Source organism: Aphidius gifuensis, linkage group LG5 (genome assembly GCF_014905175.1).
Source record: "Aphidius gifuensis isolate YNYX2018 linkage group LG5, ASM1490517v1, whole genome shotgun sequence".
In the NCBI taxonomy this organism is placed as follows: Eukaryota; Metazoa; Arthropoda; class Insecta; order Hymenoptera; family Braconidae; genus Aphidius; species Aphidius gifuensis.
Genome location: NC_057792.1, coordinates 9269329 through 9294669, shown reverse-complemented (window position 1 = coordinate 9294669; position 25341 = coordinate 9269329). Strand labels below are relative to the sequence as shown.

General features: G+C 29.9%; 2 protein-coding genes and 2 long non-coding RNA genes across 7 annotated transcripts in view; 2 read left to right on the top strand and 2 right to left on the bottom strand.

The window, feature by feature from the left end:
• LOC122857548 (transmembrane protein 231-like) overlaps positions 1–6794 on the bottom strand; it is a 103978-nt gene extending 97184 nt beyond the window's left edge. For all 4 annotated transcript variants that reach the window (XR_006374213.1, XR_006374214.1, XM_044159799.1 and 1 more), the window contains exons 1-2: positions 6011–6794; positions 5737–5900 (exon numbers count right to left, since the gene is read on the bottom strand). Coding sequence is in view for 2 of the 4 variants with exons in the window: in XM_044159799.1 (XP_044015734.1) it covers positions 5737–5900; positions 6011–6149 (303 nt within the window). In the remaining 2 variants the exon portion in view is untranslated. The remainder of the gene's footprint in view (positions 1–5736; positions 5901–6010) is intronic.
• A 339-nt stretch (positions 6795–7133) lies between these two features.
• Positions 7134–7650, bottom strand: LOC122857564. Its single transcript, XR_006374216.1, has 3 exons — positions 7481–7650; positions 7233–7321; positions 7134–7147 (listed from the first exon to the last, which is right to left on the bottom strand). It is a non-coding gene; the product is annotated as an uncharacterized LOC122857564 (long non-coding RNA).
• A 5847-nt stretch (positions 7651–13497) lies between these two features.
• Positions 13498–14691, top strand: LOC122857567. The gene is made up of 3 exons (XR_006374221.1): positions 13498–13530; positions 13834–13944; positions 14009–14691. It is a non-coding gene; the product is annotated as an uncharacterized LOC122857567 (long non-coding RNA).
• A 1178-nt stretch (positions 14692–15869) lies between these two features.
• On the top strand, positions 15870–20148 carry LOC122857545 (serine/threonine-protein phosphatase 2A activator-like). The gene is made up of 7 exons (XM_044159791.1): positions 15870–16061; positions 16166–16251; positions 16362–16565; positions 16636–16978; positions 17041–17141; positions 18028–18135; positions 18542–20148. The coding sequence occupies exons 1-7, from the start codon at positions 16007–16009 to the stop codon at positions 18680–18682; spliced, it is 1038 nt and encodes a 345-aa protein (XP_044015726.1). The 5' UTR covers positions 15870–16006; the 3' UTR covers positions 18683–20148.
• The last annotated feature ends 5193 nt before the right edge of the window (positions 20149–25341 follow it).

Sequence of the window (25341 nt, the reverse complement as noted above, 5' to 3'; positions counted from 1 at the left end):
TAGATCTAAGTAGATCTAATTTGATCTAAGTATATCTAATTAGATCTAATGAGATCTAGTTATATACGAGTAGATCGCGCCACTTTGCGGATCTAATTATATCTAAAGCAGTTAGATCTAATTTGATCTACGTATATCTAATTTGATATACGTAGATCTACGCGATTTTTTCCTGGGTGTACACAAGCACAAGAATATACTAGACAATTTCCATCACCAATATCATTAGCAATACCAAAAAAACTAAATGCTTTACATCAAAAATATCGTGCAGCATTTAGAAAAATACATTAGCTGGTTATTGTCTGTCAGATCCATATTGATTGTCAAGATCGAAAAACTTATGGGTTCATTCCGTGATCTGAGTTTACCATTTCTTGAGCTACAAGAAGTTATATCAACAATACCTAGTAGTATACCAATATCCGTTTAAAAAAGAATTATAACAAAAATAAATTATTATAAAAGAAAGTGTTCACAAAATAAAGATGAGCTAATATTACGTAGTATTAGACGTGTTACATTTGCTGCATTACAAAAACGTCAATTTCGAAAATTCTTTACATTTCGTCAAAGAAATGGTTTTATTGAAGATAAAATAAATCGTCATTTAGAACCAGACTGTGCATTTCAGCTTAAATTAAATCGTATGAAAGATTTATATCTTGGACAAGCTACACTGAGAGAAATTTTAACTAAAAATTAAAACCCATGTTGAATAGAAATTACTATACTGCTTTGTAATTTTTGTTTTATTTCTGGGATTGGCCGCGAGAGATGATATTCTACAATAAAATTATGTAAAATGTCACACAATGTCAAAAAATTGTTATGTTACTTCAAGTCTCTGTACATCGTTATATATTGCAGATAGACATGGGGTTGAGTGGAGTTAATTATTGAGAATTTAATTCTAAACAATTTATAAAGAATTACTTTTTTTGATTAATGTCTTAGATAATGAGTTATGAGTTAATTAAAATAAAGCACATACATGTTTTGTGGAAACGACAAAAAATATTATAAGTTCGAATAAAAAATACTGAACAGTTTAATAAATATTCTAATATATATAATAAAATTTATCATGTACACATATAAAAGTTAGCATAGACTTAAATATTTTTTACTATATCGCTTTGTAAAAATTTTGGTTGTGAGGCGAAATAATACAAAGATGGCCGACTGATTGAACAAATGATTGAATTGTCATGTGATTTCAAGCATTTCTACAGCCTTATCTGTTGAAGCTAGGTATGGGGTTAAGCGAGGTTTATTGTTGGTAATTTATTTCTGAACAATTTATCAAGAATGAATTTTTTCTATTTATCAATTAGTTTTCGAGTTTTGAGCGTGTAAAGAGAAAAGAAAAAATGTTGCCGGGAATTGATTGCCGTTCTCCGTGAATCTAGCACAAACTGCCGAACTTAGCACAAAAAATGTCCAACTTTTAAATAAAATTTATAATAAAATATAGTAAATTCTAAAACCGGTAGTGGGTAAATTCTCAGCCTGCTAGAATTTACTTGTGAGTATCGTGAATTTAGTCATTTTTTTTAAAGAGAAATTACAATAAAATTATGTAATTTTTATGGCTTAGTGTTGTATATAGTCAATGGCCAAATTTTTTACATAACTTTATTGTAAAAATTATTTATCAATATACGAATAATCCTTACAAATAATCGGAGGAACGCAGTTTTTACTATTCGCTTTGTAATTTTTTCTTATACGTTTGTAATTTTTAGTTAAAATTTCTCTCAGTGTAGTTTTGATTATTTACATATAATGAAGATACACGTGTATTACTTAAAGCAATGGATGAATTAGTAAACACGTGAAAATATATTAACCCTGGTGGAAATATTTCTTCGAGTTTTCTACGAATTTCTACGAATTTTTACGAAATTGACCCATTCGAGAAAACAGTTTCGGAGTTATCTCTCAATTTTTCTTCGAGTTTTTTGGCCTTTGGAAAAACTTCTCCGATTGCTCGGGAACTTCTCTTAAAGTCAACCATGTGTTGAAATTGTTCCAAAATTTTCTCTGAATGTTTCTCCGAGTTTTTTTGAGCTTGAGAGAATTTGGGCTATTAGTAGAAATAATTTATAAATTTTCTTTGAACATTTCTCGGAATTCATTTAGTTCTTCAAAGAAGCTTCTTCGATTGTTTGCGAACTTTAGAAGAACTATTCTCAGAAATTTGTAAAAAGTTCGTTGAAATTCGTAGCAAGTTCGTTGAAGTTCGTAGAAAGTTCGTTGGAATTCGTAGAAATATTTCCACTATGAATTATTTCGCAGAAAACCTTAAAATATCTGTTGAAGCTCAGACAATTAATTAAGAGTACGCAGAAACCTTCCGAAGATATTTTAAATTTTTTTCTCCGCTTGGGTCAATTTCGTAGAAATTCGTTAAAATTCGTAGAAAATTCGTGAAAAATTAGTAGAAATATTTCTACCAGGGAACACTAATGTATCATCAAGTTGCTGACAATATATTGTATATATAAAAAAACTATGTCATTTGTTGTATTATCTGGTTTTAGTTATGGTACTGAAAGAAAAGACAACCAGATAAACAATCAGTACTTGAAGATTTTACAATCGCACATGTACTTTTTAAAGCTGGTTGTTTAGCACTTGAACTTGAAGCACTTTCGAAATTACCAAATAAAGTTATTGATACAAGTGTTGATGATTTACCCAGTTGTAACCATTAGAGTATACATATGTTTAAAAAAAATGTTTTATCCAGTAGAGAAGTAGTGTTTGAAATCAATCAAATTTGTCTGGTGTATACATACGTGAACTATTTGTTATGAACCGTGATTTATATCACAATCATATAATTAGTATTGCTCCTGTTACTGTTTGGTTGTTCTAGCAGTCATTGAAAAACCAAATGGAAAAAAATTAGTGTACTCCATCAAAATTTGTATTATAATTATTTATATTCTTCAGGCTTCAACATGTCACATTATGATTTTAGAAACGATAAAAGAGCATTGTTCAACAACGTCGGAAGCTAGATGGATCTGAAAATAATATATAGAGGGGAAATATCAAGCATTTTCATCCACATAAAAATCTTGATGATCCTCAAGTGACTGAGAGAACACAATATTCTTTAAATATTTATCAAATGGTAATTATTATTTTTTTTTTAATTACAACAAATTAATTACAATTAATAACAAATTTTATTATATAAATGTTATATTGATTTTTATTATCAGTTGAAGAACAAAACCAGCAACAACAGCAGCAGCAATAACAACAACAACGACAGAATCATGATTTATATGACCCATTTGACGATGATTCTGGTGTTAACATCATTTATGATACTTTTCATCAACAACAACAACAATAACAGCAAAACCATGATTTGTATGATACTTTCGAGTCTGATGTCAAAATCATTTATGATTCATTTCATTATCATCAACAAAAACAACAAAAACGATAACAATTTAATATCAGAATTAATTAAAATAATTAGTTTGGTATGTTCATTTTCCATTTAATATTCTATTTCTAAGTTATGTTAATGACAAAACAAGTTGTGTTCAATTGAAAAAAAAAAACTGTTCTATTACTGTAATCATGTTCTATTATTATAAATATTTATGAAAGAATATTATGCTGTTTTATTTATAATGTATTAATTAAACTTTTTTTCCAAAATCTAGCGTTACGATATACGGGCTCCTCAAACTACAAATATTGGTTCGATTATGACTTTTACAAACAGCCTTAATGATTGAGCCGGAATTGTAAATGATTGCAAGAAAAGTGGTCAGGTGGTTTCAACTTCTGAATGAACAACTTCTTGTCGAAATGAAAATTCTGAACATTCTAAAAGCAATTTTCGAGAGCCATCGAAAAAAGCTATTTTACGTAGGCGTAAGCCTACTAGTATTGTTTTTTGTACGACCAAATGAAAAAACGTTCATATCTCCTAAAGTAAAGTAGATAGAAAGTTCGTACTAGGACCAAATTAAACCTTAGAAAAAATACTATAATCAAGGATATGATAAAAAGTTACTCAATTGTTTATCACTTTATTATTAACAAAAGAAGGTTATTGGTAAATTTTCAAGACGGATTATTAAGAAAACTAAAAACAAATCATGGATGCGATTTTTTGCCAGAATACTTGGCATTAAAAGATCTATCTAATTGAGGAATAAAACTTTTTTCACTATTGTTAGAAATTTGTTAATTAACGAAAAAACAAATTTAACGTTTTTTTAGATTTTGTATAACTTTTGAAAAATTGAACTTAAAAACTTCAATTTAGTCTTAAATTGTTGGTTTTTCGTATACTGAGAGCCACACTCTCTTGATAAAAATCGCTCCGAGCTCAAATTAATGAGTTATCAACAATTGTTTATTACAAGAAGTACTATGCACTATCTTATAATGGAAAAATAACCATGAAGGATTGGTTTTGACGATTTGTATGAAAACAGTGTGGCTCTCAGAAATTTAATTAAGAATTTTTTGAGCTTTATAAAATTTTTCTACGTTGATTTGTTCAAAAGTTATGCAATGCCTAAACAGTTATTGTCAATTCGTTTTTTCATATTTTTAAAGAACGACTCGCGTTTATGCTGCAAACCGTCTTTACCTTGCTCGCTCGATCGGTAAAATCGGTATTTATGTTGTTACATAATTTGAGAAAAAAAATTATTGGGGTTTGACAGTTTGACACTTTAAACATTGTTGTTTAAAGAATAAAATCAAAACTATAAACTATTTTTTTTCTTTCACTATATTTTGATACTTAATTTCTCTTTTTTATTAAAACTTTTTATAATTTTGGCATTTTTAAATTAAAAAAAAAAAGTATAAATTGAATGTTTTCCCATAAAGTGTTATTAATATAAAATTTAATAAATCTAATAAATATTTGATCTCAGCACCCGTATTCAGAGGATGTTCTCATTAGGGCGTTTTTTTCCGATGGTGGCGTTTGTGAAGCCTTTCTATATGAAATCTATATAAAAAAAATTTTGTCAAGCGCCATCAGCGGAAAAAAAAAGCCCTAATGAGAACAATTTTGCCCCGTGAATACGGGTGCAGAGCTGTAAGAACCACAAAGGCTTTCGCCGAAGTTTCGAAAATTTTCAATTTTCAACCGGGAACGGATGCGTTAACAGAATTTTTTTATATTACATTTTATAAAACTAAAGCTACGAAGTCACACATATAATATAATTTATTAAAAATAAATAAAAACATATTTTATATACGAATTTTATAAATTCGAATTTTAATTGGTTTCTTTTTTAATGACTGTTTGATTCATTTTATTGTGGGTCTATCAACAAAATATTAGTTCTATTATATTGAATGAAATAACACGGCCCCAGCTTTTTCTATTTTTCAGGGCGGTACCGCGGGCTTTTATTACTAAGAAGCTTTTAGTTTTTTTTAATGATTTTAAAAATTCATATTGTTCTCCGGCCGTTGAGCAATACTTTTACGCGTTTTCGAGCCTGTAGCACGTTATTGCATGCAAACCTCAGATTCAGATTCTTCGACAGACCATGATGTCGCTGAAAAAATTTTTGAGAGGCTACAGAAGTTACTCAGACTATTTTAGAGGTTACAGAATCAAGCAGAAGATATAGTCAAAGATAATAAGAGGTTTTAAAAGACTACCAGAGGCTGTTTACTGAAACAGAACTTTTATTTCGAGTATTTCAAAAATTTTATGTAATGACTTACCTTAAATAATAAACACTCATCATCGATACGATTCTTTTGATAAGTAGTAAACGAAGAACACACCAACGGTGATTTATGAAAGTCCTTCTCGACGAGGAGTAAATATTTATGTGTAAATGATACCCTAGGTATTTCGATATACATTCGATTTTTTATCCATAAACCTGAAAAGTTGTTTCATTGATAATAATGAATTTGTATAACTTTTATTACATAAAACATTATATAAGATTAAAACTATTATCTATCATTACGGAATAACAACAATATTTACCTCCAGCCTGATTTGAAATTATGAGTGGTAACAGGATAACTGTTAATCCAAAAATAAACACCACAAGACTGCCAATTGATAATGATTTTATTTTAAATTTATATGTAACAGGAACAGATAAAGCTGCAAACGCCGACATATTTGAAAAACATATGTGTTATACAGCTGGTTGTCATGGCGATGGTTCTATGACGCCGGGCATAAAGTTGGGTTGAAGTACTTCTGTTGTATATTTATTGCCCATGGAGTTTAACATATACACCTCCATGTTATTGCCTGACATATGCTAGAGCCATGGAGGTGTATAAACTCCATGGAGGTGTATAAGGAGGGTAATCTCCTATGTTAAAGCCATGGAGGTGTATAAGGAGGGTAATCTCCTATGTTAAAGCATAGGCTGTTGGTGAAGCTCACGGAATGGAGCAAGTCAGTACCTTTTTTTGGCGATGGTGGCGCTTTTACTACAACAGTTCTATGGTCACATGGTATTTTTGTTTACATTTTTGGCAATCTCATAATACATGATAATGTGACACATCAAAGTATATGATCATTAAAAAATTAAAATTACCGGTGTTTACATTCAATTTTTTTTTATTTAGTTCGAATGAATCATTATGGTCTACAGTCTGAGTTGACGCATGTATCATATGTAATGATGATTTAGTTGGTACATGAACATTACATTGCATTGGTACATATAATTCGTACTCATCTGGTACATGAACATCAGAGTCATTTTGTTCATGAACATTACATTGCATTGGTACATAAAATTCATGCTCATCTGGCATTTTATATTAACACCAGGTTTAATTGATACATGAACATAAGGATTAATTGATGCATCAACGATAGATTCATTTGGTACTTCATCATTCGCTTTTATTGCCTCGTTATCACCCTTGAATATTGTATTATCTGAAGATGAACAGACGTCTGAAGATATAGGGACAGCCTTAGGTTTCAATCGTTTTTTACTACGAGGATATATCCACGTTTCTGAAGGTAATTTTTGAGTAAACTGTGATATTATATCACTTGGATGAAAATGTTTTTCACAAACCAAACTTGATACACTCAGGGAATTCCTTAGCTTTGGGAGATTTGATTTCCAAGCATCAAAAGTTTAGGATCCTTAAATTGTTAAGAAAATACAAATTAGTATGAAAAATAATATATATATGTAGGTATATAAATATATATTTCATTAAAATATTACCTTTGGTACAGAAAAAATAGAAATACCATTTTTATTTGCCTTTAATGTTTGACATTCGAAAACAATACATTTTTGTACCATTTTTCGTGCTAAAAAAAAGAACACCAGTGATAATAAAATAATTTTAAATATTAGTTATAACTGTAATTAATAATATTCGAATATTTTTAACATTAAAGCTACATAAACAAAAGGATTGACATATCTATACTTATATCTTATTATAAAAAAAATAAGAACTAACTTACTTTTAAATGCAGACTTATTGATAGTTTTATCAATTTATTATATTATGATCATAGTTTAAATCGTCACATTAATTAATAACAATTAATAAATAATTATCTTTTGACTTGTCACATTATCATGAAAAAATATAAACAAAAATAACATGTGACCATAGAACTGTTGTAGCAAAAGCGTCATCATCGGCAGAAAAACGTACTGACTTGCTCCATTCTGTGAGCTTCAGTAAATTTCGAGAGATTACCCTCCTTATTCACCTCCATGATAAACTCCATGGCTAGAGCGAGTGGAGCGTGTATAATATCTCGAAAAAGTGTGTATAATACCCAGGTCGAAAAATACTCGTATTCCGAAGTAGGTCCGAAGTAGTACTACTCCGGAAATTACTTCGATTTACTGTATTACGTTACGCCTCCGCGGGCTAAAATCGAAGTAAGAAAAAAGAACTGGTAACGTTTGTTGGGGCGTGTTGCCCGCGTTACCCGTTGAAAATTAAAAATTTTCAATACTCCGGCTAGGGCCATGGTTATCTTAATTTTTCAGATATAATAAAATTATGGTTTTTAAATAATTTTATGGTTTATTGATAATAAAATTATTCAAAAATAAATTTTTATGTTTATTTTTTTTTTTTCTCAAAAAATATTGGAGATAGCAGAAAGAACCCACAATGCGGGCGATAGAGTTTTTTGAGACGCAAAATAAGAGCCGATTACGAAGTTTTTAATCCAATTCTACGTTGAGTTATTTATTGCCTAATTTTTCAAAATTGTTAAAAAATTGATTAAAAATGCTATAACTTTCAGGATACTGAAGATAGAAACATTGTATTAGGCTAAATTGAAAGTTATTACTGCTGGCGAATGGCTAAGGAATCGGTGTGTTTTACTTGTTAATTTCTGAGCAATTAATGTAGCCAAAGAAATTAACAGGCCAGTCACATATTTTTTTCAGCCATTGGTCGTATATATATCTTTTATTATATATCTTTTATATATCTTTTTTTTTTTCAAATTTCAAGGTTTTTATTTTCTGCTACAAAAACTATTGTTCAGAGTAGAAAAAGTCCATGTTGCGGGCGATAGAGTTTGCAAAAACGCATTTTTTAAGCCTAAAACGAAGTCTCTAGCTTGATTTTTTTTATTGATAACAATAACAATATTTGGCAACTTCCATTCCATAGAACATTTTTCCAATAGCTTTTTGATTTTTTAAATAGACAAAAAGCTATGGGAAAAATGTTCTAAGGAATGGAAGTTGCCAAATGTTAATTTTAAAAAAATTAATTTCTCTAGAAAATTATTATTTGGCGATTTCCATTCCTTAAAATATTTTTCCCATAGCTTTTTAATTTTTTAAAAGACAAATAGCTATGGGAAAAAAGTTCTATGGAATGGAAGTTGCCAAATAATAATTTCTATGGAGAAATTAATTTTTTTTAAATTAACATTTGGCAACTTCCATTCCTTAAAATATTTTTCCCATAGCTTTTTAATTTTTTAAAAGACAAATAGCTATGGGAAAAAAGTTCTATGGAATGGAAGTTACCAAATAATAATTTCTATGGAGAAATTAATTTTTTAAAAATTAACATTTGGCAACTTCCATTCCTTAGAATATTTTTCCCATAGCTTTTTAATTTTTAAAAGACAAAAAGCTATGGGAAAAAAATTCTATCGAATGGAAGTTGCCAAATGATAATTTCTATCGAGAAATTAATTTTTTAAAAATTAACATTTGGCAACTTCTATTCCATAGAACATTTTTCCTATAGCTTTTTAATTTTTTGAAGGACAAAAAGCTATAGGAAAAATGTTCTAAAGAATAGAAGTTGCCAAATGATAATTTCTATCGAGAAATTAATTTTTTAAAAATTAACATTTGGCAACTTCTATTCCATAGAACATTTTTCCCATAGCTTTTTGTCCTTCAAAAAATTAAAAAGCTATGGGAAAAATGTTCTAAGGAATGAAAGTTGCCAAATAATAATTGGATTCCTCAAGTACTAAAATATAAGTAAAAGTTACCGAAAATATTTCTCCGTGGATATATTACTGGTATCTCTTTTTTATTGACTGAGTTTTTGAAGTTTCATTTATTTTTGAATATTTTTTTTTAGGGACTTTTTTTATGGTGAGAAATATTATGGCAACTTGGCTGTCAGAAACGCTGGGGTACGTTCCAAAACCTCCGTTCGGTTCGGTATATCAAGATGGCGACGATTCTACCCAGCAATTAAGATAGGTACTAAAATCCGCCATCTTGATATACCGAACCGAACGGAGGTTTTGGAACGTACCCCTGAATTGTAATATTTATTTCCACCTCGAAAATAAAATCATTAAAATAAATTAAATAAACTTTATTATTAATAAATAATATCAATTGAATTAAAAAAAAAAATTGGATAAACCTAAGGGATATTTTTATTCTCTATAAATTCATCAAAATATTTTTTATCGTTGATTTTTTAATGTTTCTCACTTTGATTTTAGCCCGCGGAGGCGTAACGTATTACAAAAAAAGTATTAAGTATTCGAAATTGTCACTAATTGTGAGTATATTTATTAAGAGATGATACCAGAAAGACAAGAAGAAAATATATTTTTGACGAATGTAATTAAGTCTAAACTATTGAAAAAAAAATTGTACACTTGACCCCACCTGATGCAAAATATATGTCTTGAATACTGAAATTTTATTCGGAAAAAACCAGGTGGGGTCAAGTTAAAAATTTTTTTTTTCAATAATTTAGACTTAATTACATTTGTCAAAAATATATTTTCTTCTTGTCTTTCTAGTATCACCTCTTAATTAATATACTCATTCACAATTAGTGACAGATCGCGATTGAAACGTACACCTACCTCAACCTATCTAAACTTATATTCTGAATGCCAGTGTGTTATCCCCTGAGCCATCACACATTAACATAAAAGTAAAAAAAATTTCATTCTCATTCAGAATGACCTTCAATAATCAAAGAAAAAAAGATTTTTTTATTAATGAATTAAATGAATCAAGAAGTAAATATATGAAAATATATTTAAAATGTTAAAAAATTGACGCATTCATTAATTGAGCTAAAAAAATTATGCGGTTATTCACATTAATTCTTTAACGCGGAATTTAAATGACAACCCCGTGAAAATAAATTTGCACAGAGGCCTCACGCACTCAATGCGGAATTGATGCAACAATATTCTTACATACCATGGTGAAAATATTTCTCAAAATTTCCCCGACTTTTTCCTACTGAAATTTGAAATAATTATTGATTAGATGATATGAATCTGTATAAAATGATATTTATACGGGCTGTTCCATTTTATTCTGACAATGGACTTTTCTAAAAAAATATGCCTTCAATTAAAAAATGATATGAGTGGAAGTTAAAGGACTCGGAAAAGGTTGGAATGTGCGCAAAAAAAACCGAGAACAAACCCTTTTTAAACCTAAAAATAACCAAATCAGAACTAATCATTAGTTGACGGTTGATAAATCTTGTTCAACCCACTGAAATATAATAAAACTGCACCCGTATTCACGGGGCAAAATTGTTCTCATTAGGGCTTTTTTTTCCGCTGATGGCGCTTGACAAAATTTTTTAGGGAATTTTAATTTCCTATTGTTTTCGCTTTTCTTCTGCCCCCCCCCCCCCCGCCATGGTAGACACCGCCACTAAAAAATTTTCTAAGTCCTTTAATCTCAACCATGGTAGACACCCCCCCAAAAAATTTTCTAAGTCCCTTAATCTTAACCAATACGATATATATGGAAAATATAAAGAAAAATATAGGAAAGTCACTGAATATAAAGAAAAAAAAGATAAATGTGGGAAAATATCAGTAAATATAAAGAAAAATATAGAAAAGTGACTGAATATGAAGAAAAAAACGATAAATATGGGAAAATATCAGTAAATATAAAGGAGAATATAGGAAAATATCAAAGAAAAATCGGTAAATATAAAGGAAAATATAGAAAAGTGACTGAATATGAAGAAAAAAACGATAAATATGGGAAAATATCAGTAAATATAAAGGAAGATATAGAAAAGTCACTGAATATAAAGAAAAAAAAAATAAATATGGGAAAATATCAGTAAATATAAAGAAAAATATAGAAAAGTGACTGAATATAAAGAAAAATACGATAATTATAGGAAAATATTAGGAAAATATGAGTAAACAAAAAAGAAAAGTATAGCAAAATATCATGGAAAAATCATATTTTTCAACATAATTTTTCAACAAAAAGATTTTTAAAAAAATTATAAACATGATAAATTATTAAATATTCAAGTTAAACAAAATATATACGATCACTGGAGGATAAGTGAGAAAAATTAATGAACAATACACATCAATAAATAATAAAGAAATAATGATACCAGTAGAAGCTAATATAAAATTCGATGACGATGAGGAAAATGAAAATACACCAAAAATTAATTTCGAGTTTAAAAAAATACGAGAAATTGTACATCTACCAATTAATTCATTTGCAGGCAAAATAATTTTAGCGAAAAAAAAAAAAAAGAAAACTATTCAATAATAATAATAATGACATTATTTTGATATCATCGCAATCATAATAGCAATAAATAAAGTGGAATTTATATATGCAATGTCAGGACGGTTATTAAAATAAAGAACAATAACATTAGCAGACGACAGTGATTATGAAGTAAAATAAAATTTAAATGAAAAAAAGTTTAATTAAACTAAATAAAGATAATAAATTCACCAAAGAAAATATATTTCCTTATATAATTAAAGGAATTGAAAATAAATAAATATAAAAAAATTAAAAAATATAATGACGACTTCAGCAACAAGTAAAACGTTAAATCCTGATTCAACCGAGAGAAAAAAGTAAATAAAATAAATACAATCGAACTCGACAATTTTGTAAAAATATTGAGCATTGACAGGCCAAAATCATAGTACAACAAAATGAATAAAAACAGAGAGTTTAAAAGGTTAGAAGAAAGCGATTCTGGACATGGAGATGACCCATTAGAAAGAACAAGCAAAATGAATGAAAATTAAATAAATTTTAGTTATAACAATAATCATTGTAACGATAGAGAATGAAATAAATTTGTAGTCACGAATTTCGATATATATTAAAGAAGAAATTAAAATTCCCCCCGAAGGGAAGGCACAGTTGCTTCAGCAACTGTATGATCATTTTTTTATATAGATTTCATATAGAAAAGCTCCACAAACGCCACCATCGGAAAAAAACGCTCTAATGAGAACATATAGTATGATACATCTCCATTATCATACGCCATGTATCATACATTAAGAGCGCCTCTACATATCACTTTTTAAACTATTTTACTGACGCCATTTTGCCTATCCGCCATTATACACATATTTGGCGCCCAAAAACAATATGTCAACATCCAACATAATATGTAATCTCAAAAATTTATTAATATTCATTAATAAATCAACTAACGAAAAATGATTGTATGTATTTCATTTGAATCATCTCAAAAATTACAATAAAACAATGAGATAATAGACATGATATGCCAGGAAAAAAGATAGTTTCATTAGCTTGCAAAAAAAAAATAATAAATACAGTAATTATGAGATTATAATCACACAGATAATTTAACATCACTCAATATCACAAATATGTTTTCCCTGTCATTCTTCATGAGAAACGTATTAGGTGTGTTCGTTCACTATTCACACCGAGCGTATGCACGGAGCGTATGCATGGAAGCGCTAGCGTTTTGCGGTCATTTGAAGAAACTTTAGTAACTAAAATTTACTAAAACATGCGTTATTTTCAGTCATTGTGTTTATTTTGTTAATTTAATAATTTTTTCTCAGACGCAAGAACAAATTACCAATTAATAATAATGAAAGAGAGCGAAAGAACTGGAAAAAACTAGAGCTGTGAGTCGGTTAATAACCGCGGTTATTAACCGATTAATAACCGGTTAATAACAGGCGGTTAAAAATTTTTTGGTTTTTAACCAAAAAAGGGAGGAGCTTGCGCACAAAAAGCTGCGCGTACTTTATACTGCGTACGTATTATTTATTAAATTTTCAACAATGAAAATATTAATTTATTATAAATAATATTAACATTAAATATTATTTATTTGATGTCAAAAAAATATGAATAATTAAATTGTGTTAACAAAAATTCAATCGTAGTGTCAACTGAAAAATTTGTGAATAAAAAAAGACAGTGAAAAAGGAAAACATCATAACAACTTTTATTTTTATATTGTTATTAATATTTTTTTAAACATTTTTCTAAAAAATAAGTATTATCAGTGATAAATTTCAAATAATTATATAACAATTAATATTATAATTTGCAGTTGATGGGTATGTCATATTCAGTCCAGAGAGACTTGATTATTGTAAAAAGGAAAAGTGAGGTTAAACCCAGAGTTGACAGTCTACATTTTTGTTGTTGATGTGTCATATATGTAAGTAAAAAAAGTAATTAAATTTAGTCCAAAGAGATTTAATAACAGTCAATATATTTTATAGATACCAATTTTAACAATGGGTCGTTCTGAATCTGAGGTTTGGAAACATTTTAATGTTGTTGCAAATCCTGAATGCAAATACAAGACAGGAAGTTTTAAATATTGTGGAGAAAAATATGTTTCAAATGCTGGTAGAATGATGAAGCATCTTGCTCAAGAATGTCAAAATTGTGATGATGAAATTTAAACAAATTTTATAAAAATGATTGAGCCAAAAAATAAACTTGATGTCAGACAATCATCTGAGCAAGTTGTAGCACTAACTACAACGAACAAAACAACTCAAAACAAAAGCTCAATTGACAAGTTTATTGATACTAAAATGTCCAAAGAAAATCATGATAAATTGAATGCTTCTTGTGCACGAGCAATATATGCCAGAGCTTAAATTAACATTATTGTACTTAAAAAAGGGTTACAAGTATTAAATTTCAAAGTTCAAAGTACACCAAAAATTAATCATATAAAATTTGAAAACATATCTAGTTTTTGGTTGAGTTTGTCCTTTTTTTTTTTCTTTTTTTTCTCATGAAAAAATTGCTTATTTTTTTGTTTTTTCCTTTTAATTTATTTTTTTTAAGGACAAATTGCAAGTGCAAATTATTGACAAACTAATGTCACAATGAAAATAAAAAGCTTTATTAGTTTTCAACAAGTTCGTGGCATAAAAAAATATAAAAAACGTTAACATATGGTATATTTCTAAATTTGTATTATTCTACTTGTTACAATATTATTGTATAATATTAAAAATATTATTAGTCTCAATTTTTCTTCCATTCATTGTTACTAATAAATATAATATATGGAATCTACAGGTATCGCTAATATTATTATTCTCAATCATCATTGTTTTTTATATTTATTTTTATTTTTAGTATGTATCATTAAAATTTTTTTTTAACCCAAATTTAATATAAATAACTCAAATATTATATTTTGTTTGTTTATAACAATTTATTTATTTATAATAATTTATTGTTTTTATTATTAATAATTAATTGTGTGTGTCGATGCCCCGCCCCCGTTCGGTTTTAAACCGGTTATTAACCGTTAATAACAGTTATTAACCGTCAAAAAAATAAATAGCCGGCTAATTAACAGCTCTAGAAAAAACGAATAGCAATAAATAAATAGTAAATTTTCTTACTAAAGTTTCTTCAAATGACCGCAAAACGCTAGCGCTTCCTTGCATACGCTCCGTGCATACGCTCGGTGTGAAAAGTGAACGAACACATCTTATATATTAATCTCGGAGACCTATTTGCCAAGTTGACCTCTTTCATCATATTAGCATATTTGAATTTCAATATATTCCAGGCGAACTCATGAGCCAATTTTTTAAAGAAGTCATAATATTAACTGTTAAATTATTTTCTCGTATAATGTTTTAATTCTAATAAAATTTTTTATACACGTTGATGAATTTATTTATTATTTATCGTGTAATAAAAAAAAACAGTTCGACAGCTGTGTACAGTGGTGTGAGTGAGAATTTCATAAATCATTTAGTTCATTTTATAAAAAAAGAGGGCACTTCCAACTATCATACACTTTATGTAGTATGATACGTATCATACGTATGATTGTATGATACCCCGAAAATCATCGAATTACCAATATATTTAATACTTCTATATTGCGCATAGGGTATGATTTTGTTCGGCACCCGTATTCACAGGGCAAACTTTATACAATTTAGGGCTTTTTTTGCCACTGATGGCGCTTATAAAATTTTTTTTATATAGATTTTACCAGTGGTGGGTAAATGGTCGATTTTTGAGGTTTCTTACACTTACAGTAAGATACTGTAAGATACTGTAAGAAACTGTAAGATACCTGAGACGCCATTTTTGAACATTCTTACCGACTGTCGACTCGACAATTAGCTGTCATTGCTTGATATATGTTAGTACAAGTATTTTATTTGTTAAATATATATATCAGACATATATAGAGAATGTGATAATTGATACCAATACAAATATACAATATACATATGTCAGGTATAACAATGCATATGTCAGCGGCAATGAATGTCTCTGGGATAGTAGGTAAGTTTTTCTTTAACAGACAATAACAGTAGATAATAATTATACTAAATTTATCTACCAATTCATTTTATTAAAAACGTTTTTTTATCAAATCATGTTGTTAGGTAGGAATCATCAGTTTATGATTGCCAAAAAAGTTATTAAAAATCCAGAAGACATGGTTATTTGGGAAAAATCTGAGGCTTATTGTGTAAGTACATGTTTAATTCTGTGTATAAATGATTTGATATGCGTTTTTTTTTTTGTGTTTTTATAGGATCTTTAACCTACGGTATAAATTAAAACACATGAATTTTTTAGGAATATTTCGGTTTCATTTTGGCTTTAAACGAAGCCGTTCAAAAACAAACATTAAACGCAGAATGTTCACAATCACCAGCGATTCTGAAAACAATTTCGATGTTAACAAAGTTTGATCAATGGATAACAGAAATTCCGCCGGTGGAGCAGCCTCAAAGATTCGGAAACAAATCATTCAAAGAATGGCTACAACGACTGCAAAAGGTATGACCGATATTTTTTTGTAATTGTATTTCAAATAAAAAAGACTATTTTGTCACTTCAACATCTCAAGTGTGGTGATCAAGAATTGAAACAAGTATTACCAGAGGATTTGCACCAGGCAGTACCAGAACTAGTTCAGTATCTATGTGAAGGATTCGGTAATTCAACACGTATTGATTATGGAACTGGTCATGAAATGGCATTTATTATGTTCCTGTGTTGTATGTTTAAAATTGGAGCGTACAAATTAGATGATCAAATTGCAGTTGTTACCAAAGTCTTTAATCAATATTTGAAACTTGTGCGCCGACTTCAGCTAGTTTATCGCATGGAGCCAGCGGGGAGTCATGGCGTTTGGAGCTTAGACGATTATCAGTTTGTACCGTTTGTGTGGGGTAGTGCACAACTTATTGGTGAGTAATGAATAAATAATGTCAAATATATGATGACTATTTAAAAAATTACCGGCTTACAGGTCATCCCTATATCGAACCTCCAAAATTTCTCGATCCAGGAATTATTGATAAGTTTCGAGGACAGTTCATGTTTCTTGATTGCATCGAATTCATTTCAAAGGTGTGTTAATTTCTATATTGACGTGATTTACAAAAAAAGTCAAGTGAAGCAAAAAAAACGAGTAGTTCATAATTGTGGTTTGAACAAGTATGATACAAATTTCTTTTTGAATCAAATATTTATTAAATGTTGAAAAAAAAAGCGCAGTGCAACTTTACAGTCAGAGAATCGTAACTTATCTCAAAAATTGAAAAAAAAAAAATTTACAATAATGATAAATAATTAGAAAATCATGACTTTTCATTGTTTCAATTCGTCTACTTGTCTTAAGGCTGGTTCTGAATAATTGAATTTCTGCAAGATTTTTTTTTTGGCTATTAATGAGTGCCAAAGTTAACAACTTTTATACACAGGGATAAAAGTGACATCTCAAACTTTTATCTTTTACTAGTTTCTTTTCTACGGAATTTTCTTCATTTCACTATCAAAGTGTAGTGCTCTAAAAGCCGAATACGTTATAAAAATTTCAATTTTTTCTCCGAATTTTAAAAGATAATTAACTTTCAAACAGTGAAATTTTTTTTGCTTTGTGCGTGTAGAACTAGCGCCACAAAATTTTTGGGGCCTGGGGACAAAATGAGGCGTTATTGTATACGCCCCGTCAAACCTCAAAAAATTAATACGTGTATGCCGCTTGGAATCAACCTTAAATAAAAAAAAAGCTGGATTTAATTAATCGAAAATGAACTCTAAAATACACTTTTTTGTAAGACTTAAATTGCACTTTTTCGAACCAAAATCTTGAAATATATAAAATATACCTATGTTGATGGTATACCTACTAGATGTTCTTTATCAGACAGATGCCCAATTTAAAGAAAAAAAACGATTAAAAATGAATAATCCAAGATTTTGAATTGATTCATTATTTTTATTTCAATGATAGGTAAAAGTTGGTCCGTTCGCTGAACATTCGAATCAACTCTGGAACATCAGTGCAGTAACATCTTGGTCGAAAGTAAATGCAGGTCTTATAAAAATGTATAAAGCTGAGGTAATTATTTATACAATTAATTTAAAACAAATGCAGCCCATCCCCGATAATATTTTACTTGACCATTCATTAGTCGTGTAAAGGTATTTGATCGATAACTAACACTGATAGTACGTATAGACAGCTAGTTTAAAATCTTTTGCTTGATATTTTTATCTGTTGAGTAAATAAAATGAATCACTTGATGTTCCGTTCGTTAAACAGGATAATCAATTTTGAAAATCTGATATTTGACTCAATGTTTATAAATAATTAAATTACTAGCCCGATGGCAAATTTTTCCTGATTCAACTATTTAAAGTCAATTATTTTAGTTTAATTAGATTCTTTTGTAGATTATCATATAAATGTAGTTGTACAAGAAGTATGATTAATCTTGCTATTATTCAAAAACTTATACTTTCAGGTTCTTTCAAAATTTCCTGTAATTCAGCATGTATTATTTGGATCTCTGTTGTCGACTAAACAAGTGTCATCTAGTTCAATCAAGAGAGAAGTACGCCGTTTTCCTGCATGTTCGACAGAACTTCCGCAGCAACAACGCTAATTGAACAGTGAATACTTGATGAATTGATAATATTTAATTTTGTTCCACAAAAAGTAGAGAAGATGCAACTTTTTCTGGAAAGGATGTTATACAGCTTTTTCATAGAAAGTTTACGTTTAGCAATAACAATCTACAATTTTTACAGTTCTATTACAAGAATTCTATCTTGCGCATTATTTCTGTATACTCTCCGAAGTGTCAATAAAGAAAAATCGTGGACGGTTTTTATACGCTCGACTTATATCAGAAAAAATTTCATTTTCTAGTAATTCTCGTAATTTAAAAGTAATTTTTTTTGTATTTGACGATTTATAAATCCAGTAAATAATTATAAAACTTATTCATTTTTCAAATAAACCATTAAATTTTGCATAAACGCTTATACTTTTTTTTTAACCAACAGTTATGGTATTTTTTTATATAAAAAAAATTTAACTTATTTTGTGTAATGCCCTATTTAAAATATTCAGTCTTTATTAAGCTTTTTTTTCATTTCGAATGAAATAATTTATTACATTAATTATTAATTCAGATTTGATACTTATGGCTAATTTAAATTTAACAAGTCTCAAATTAAATCTATTATTTATTCATTTAGAACGGAGTAACTTAAAAATAAAATATATATAAATACTCAGTTGGGGCGTCGGAAAAATCAATGCAATCAAACCATAACTAAGATAATTGTATAAAATAATGGTTGTAACAACAGATATGCTTTTGAATCCAAAAGACCGCAAGTCGCAACTGATTATGTAGGTGCTTTCTTTTGGGTGTTTATTTTTTTTCCTGTTTATTTTCGCGCATGCGCAGTTGAATGCGCAGTCAGCAAAACGTCACTTTGCAACAGCGTAGGACATAAGAGGCTGGATCGGCCATGTTTCAATAGGTGCTTTCTTTTGTGTATTTATTTTTTCTCGTGTTTATTTTCGCGCATGCGCAATTGAATGCGCAGTCAGCAAAAAGTCAGTTTGCAACAGCGTAGGACATTAGAGGCAGCACCCGTATTCAGAGGATGTTCTCATTAGGGCGTTTTTTTTTCGATGGTGGCGTTTGTGGAGCTTTTCTATGTGAAATCTATATAAAAAAAATTTTGTCAAGCGCCATCAGCGGAAAAAAAAGCCCTAATGAGAACAATTTTGCCCCGTGAATACGGGTGCTGGATTAGAGTTGTTAATTAGCCGGTTATTTATTTTTTTGACGGTTAATAACCGGTTTAAAACCAAATGGGGGCGGGGCATCGACGCGCATGCGCAAAATTTAAAGCTTCGTGATAAGTCTAAAATCAGAGACTTATTTCAATGTTTAATATAATTGATTATTAATAATATAAACAATAAATTAATATAAATAAATAAATTGTTATAAACAAAAAAAATATAATATTTGAGTAACCCATATAAAATTAGAGTTGAAAAAAAAAAATTTTAATGATACATATTGAAAATAAAAATAAATATGAAAAATAATGATTGGGTATAATAATATTAACAAGACCTGTAGATTCCATATAACATTTATTAATAACAATGAAAGGAAGAAAAATTAAGACTGATAATATTTTAGTATCAATAATCTTGTCAATTGAGACTATGTTTTGAGTTGTTTTGTTCTTCTTCTTTGTAATGAGTGCTACAACTTGCTCAGATGATTGTCTGACATCAGGTTTATTTTTTGGCACCATCATTTCCATAAAATTTGTTTTAATTTCATCATCACAATTTTGACATTCTTGAGCAGGATGCTTCATCATTCTACCAGCATTTGAAACATATTTTTTTCCACAATATTTGCAACTTCCTGTCTTGTATTTGCGTTCAGGATTTGGAACAACATTAAAATGTTTCCAAACTTCAGATTCAGAACGACCCATTGTTAAAATTAGTATCTATAAAATATATGGACTGTTATTAAATCTCTTTGAACCAAATTTAATTACTTTTTTACTTACATATATGACATATCAACAACAAAAATATAGACTGTCAACTCTGGGTTTAACCTCACTTTTTCTTTTTACAACTTTTACAATAACTAAGTCTCTCTGAATAGTATTAAGTCAATTTTCTGCAGTCCAATCAAGAAGACTAGAAATACAGGAGGACGAATTACTAAACCAAGTCTCGCATATGAGTCTGCCGTGTAGTTAGGCGCATGTGCTTTTTTATATGCACAATACAAACATACTCTGACAAACATCATGTGTATATGCTCTATTAGTGTTTGTCAGAGTATGTTTGTATTGTGCGCATTGTAAAAAAAAAGCGATACAAGTCGCGCACGTTACCCGGGTACTACTAGCGCCCCTCAATTATGCGGCGACCATATAGCGGAACGGTTTTTATATACAGGCGAGATAGGGAGTAAGTCCTCCTGTATTTCTAGTCTTCTTGAGTCCAATTCACAGAGCAAATTTTTTACAATTTAGGGCTTTTTTTTGCCGGTGTCGGCGCTAGTAAACTTTTTTTTTATAGATTTCACATACAAAAGCTCTACAAGTGCCGCCAGTGGAGGAAAAAAGCCCTAAATTGTAATGCCCTGTGAATTGGACTGCTGCACCCGTATTCAGAGGATGTTCTCATTAGGGCGTTTTTTTTCCGTTGGTGGCGTTTGTGGAGCTTTTCTATGTGATATCTATATAAAAACAATTTTGTCAAGCGCCATCAGCGGAAAAAAAAGCCCTAATGAGAACGATTTTGCCCCGTGAATACGGGTGCTGTTTATTTTAGTTTGATATAAAGGCTTGTGGCAGTGTTGGTTAGGTATGATACTAGTGTATCATACAGCAGTATCATACACTGTATCATACACTATGATACATCTCCATTATCATACGCCATGTATCATACATTAAGAGCGCCTCTACATTTCACTTTTTAAACTATTTTACTGACGCCATTTTGCCTATCCGCCATTATACACATATTTGGCGCCTAAAAACAATATGTTAACATCCAACATAATATGTAATTTCAAGAATTTATTAATATTCATTAATAAATCAACTAACGAGAAATGATTGTGTGTATTTTGCTTGAATAATCTCAAAAATTACAATAAAAAAATGAGATAATAGCCATGATATGTGGGCAAAGAGGGTTTTGACAAGTTCTAAGGAACATCATGAAATGCCAAGAAAAAAGATAGTTTCATTAGCTTGCAAAAAAAAAATAATAAATACAGTAATTATGAGATTATAATCACACAGATAATTGAACTCAATAATCACTTAATATCACAAATATATTTTCCCTGTCGTTCTTCATGAGAAACGTATTATATTAATCTGGGAGACCTATTTGCCAAGTTGACCTCTTTCATCATATTAGCCAAGAAGACCAATGTGAGTATGAAACCAATGATGTAAGATACAGTATCTTACATGGTATCTTACCCATGTAAGATACCAAGGTATCTTACCTACCCAACACTGACTATTACATATATGGGTTTTGGAACTTACCCCAGCATCCGTATTCACGGGGCGAAATTGTTCTCATTAGGGCTTTTTTTTCCGCTGATGGCGCTTGACAAAATTTTTTTTATATATAGTTAGGGAGCCCTTGGGTGCATTCCTTTAATAAAAAATTTTTTTTCGTTTTGCAATTTCGCCCTGTAATACCGACTAAAAACTAGAAACAGAAACAACGACAAAAGTGATAAAATTCTCTATGCCATATTCCAGACTCTACAGTTTACGATAATGTGTGGTACGACCTATGTGACAATAACAAACAATCACAACAAGTCAATTTTCTATTTATTTCAGTTTGATATAAACATTGAACAGTTATCCATCTAATAATTCGAAGCCAAAAAAAATAATGTCATGTATCAGTACTGCCGCTACAAGAAACAGCTTTTTCCTATAAAATTTTGGCCGGTATTACAGGGCAAAATTGCAAAACGAAAAAAAATTTTTTATTAAAGGAATGCACCTTATCGTGCTTTTTCTTACCTCATCGCATAACGTTTATTCGACGTGTCTTGACGAGTACAATATGCGTGAATATGCAGCTTCAATGGCCGACCGTTTTGGTGAAACGACAGGGGGTGGCTGACGGTCAAAGTAGGTGGATGAGGTAAGTACCTCATCGCATAATGATTCAAAATAGGCTCAATCGATTGGTAATGATGCCCTAAATAAGAAAATAATAATGGCCGACCAAAAAACTACAAGTTTTAACAAGCGAGGTAGTTAACTTAACTCATCGCATCGATTGGATGCCCAAACGAGCAATGGCGAATACGAAATGGCCGACCATTTAGACGGCAATTTTTTTAATGGCCGACCAAAAAACTGCAAGTTTTAACAAAAAAATAGCTAAAATGAGGTAAATAAACTTACCTCATTCCATAACGATTGAAAATAGGCCCAAATGATTGGTAATGATGCCCTGAATACGAAAATAAAAATGGCCGACCATTTAGAGGGGCCTTTTTTGATGGCCGACCAAAAAACCAAAAAACTGAGAAAAAAAAATGAGGTAAGTGAACTTACCTCATTCCATAACGGTTTGAAATAGGCCCAATCGATTAGTAATGATGCCCTGAATACGAAAATAACAATGGCCGACCATTTAGAGGGAAATTTTTTGGTGGCCGACCAAAAAACTATAAATCTTAAGAACAAAATATTTAAAGTTGGAGTTTTTTGGTCGGCCATCAAAAAAGTTCCATCTAAATGGTCGGCCATTATTATTTTCGTATTCAGGGCATCAGTCGAGCGGTTAAATTCACAGGCGCGTTTAAATCACTAGAAATTACTATATATTACCAAAATATCACCGAAAAGTGTAGTTGTGTGTAATGTGTGTGTAGTGTATCTAGTGTTCAAAGCTTGGATCACGGAGGCGCCATGTTTAAAATTCCGGCAGCCATGTTTAGATTTACGGCAGCCATGATAAAACGCAAACTTTTGCGTGTCGTGCGTTCGCACCCTAAATCACGCGTGTCGAAAGCATGGATCACGGAGGCGCCATGTTTGAAATTCCGGCAAACATGTTTAGAATTATGGCAGCCATGTTTAGAATTATGGCAGCCATGTAAAAACTTTTTGCGTGTCGTGAGTTTGAGCCGTTAGGTTTTTTTCGATTATAATTGAATTATAATTATTCAAAAAATTGTAAGCTTTCATGATCAATCATCTAGAAAGGTAAATAGGGATTTTCGAAATTTTTCTATATTCAATCTGAATCGCCGCCATCTTGAAGATTCTAACAAACTGAGGTTTTGGAGGTGGTAAACAGTTAGCCAAAAGGGTGTGAAATACCTGGGGGACGTTCCAAAAATCACTCGGAAACCCGGACCGGCGCAGTAGATGAAAAAATATAGAGATAAAATAAACTTAAAAGTAACTAGAGGTTACTGTAGATATTGTAAGCAACAAAAACAGCCATATTGCATATGCCATTTACTTTTGTTACTTATTACAGTTGTGAAAAGTATTTTTTATAATTATTATTAATAATTAAACAATAATAATTTATTGTTTTGTGCCTATAAAAATACATGAACAAAAAATCATGTCTACCACAACAAAATATCAAAAATTTTCTATGATCACAATCTTGACCTTCCGAGTTTCCGAGTGATTTTTGAAACGTCCCCATGACCTTGGAAAATTCTTTTGAATAACTAGTAATTTGTCTAAATTTGCTATAGAAATAAACAAATGATAATAGTGAAGATGATATGATAGTTCAACTGTTATCAATTATTGAAAATGAGTATGGAAGTTAGCCGAAACGAAAATTCTAATTAATTATCACAAGTTTTTGTTATCGTTAATTTGTAGAGTTTGATTTGCTGGTTTCAAATTTTATTGCCTCGTTATTTGCCTGATAATAATTAATTGATTAAAAAAATAATAAAAAGCTGAAAATTATTAACCAAAAAAGAGCAAGTGCGTATGCGCATATCTTATCAGCTGTCGCGAGTATTCATATTAGGTGCTTTCTTTTGTGTATTTATTTATATTCCTGTTTTTTTTTGCGCATGCGCAATTAAATGCGCAGTCAACAAAAAGTCAGTTTGCAACAGCGTAGGACATGAGGGGCTGGATCAGTCATGTTTTGAATCTTATTTTTTAAGAATTATTCGTTCGACGCCACTGTTCCCTCCTCAAGTTTGCATGACATGCGTATGTGCCTAATCATGCGCCTTAAAGTGAAAAAAAATAAATACACAAAAGAAAGCACCTATTATTATGATGACATATTTTTTATATGTACTTGCAATATTGTTCCATTTTGTATTTTTTTTATTCTCTATAACAGATTAATAATTTTATTTGAAAAAAGGTCCATTTTGTTTGACTTGAATTAATATGATACATGAATTGAATCGAAACTATTTCTAAAAATATTGTGTTAAAACATTATTGCTGGTTATGGAGTCCGATTCACAGGGCAAATTTTTCACAATTTAGGGTTTTTTTTGCCGCTGATGGTACTTGTAAAATTTTTTTCTATAGATTTCACATACAGCTTCACAAACGCCGCCCGTGGAGGAAAAAAGCCCTAAATTGTAATGCCCTGTGAATTGGACTGCAGCACCCGTATTCAGAGGATGTTCTCATTAGGGCGTTTTTTTTCCGATGGTGGCGTTTGTGGAGCTTTTCTATGTGAAATTTATATAAAAAAAATTTTGTCAAGCGC

Bases quoted from the DNA above. Each gene is read 5' to 3' on its own strand.
- LOC122857545 (XM_044159791.1), top strand. From the start codon at position 16,007: ATGTCAGGTATAACAATGCATATGTCAGCGGCAATGAATGTCTCTGGG. The intron at 16,566-16,635 runs GTATGACCGATA...CAACATCTCAAG, and splicing joins GGCTACAACGACTGCAAAAG to TGTGGTGATCAAGAATTGAA. The intron at 18,136-18,541 runs GTAATTATTTAT...TTATACTTTCAG, and splicing joins TAAAAATGTATAAAGCTGAG to GTTCTTTCAAAATTTCCTGT.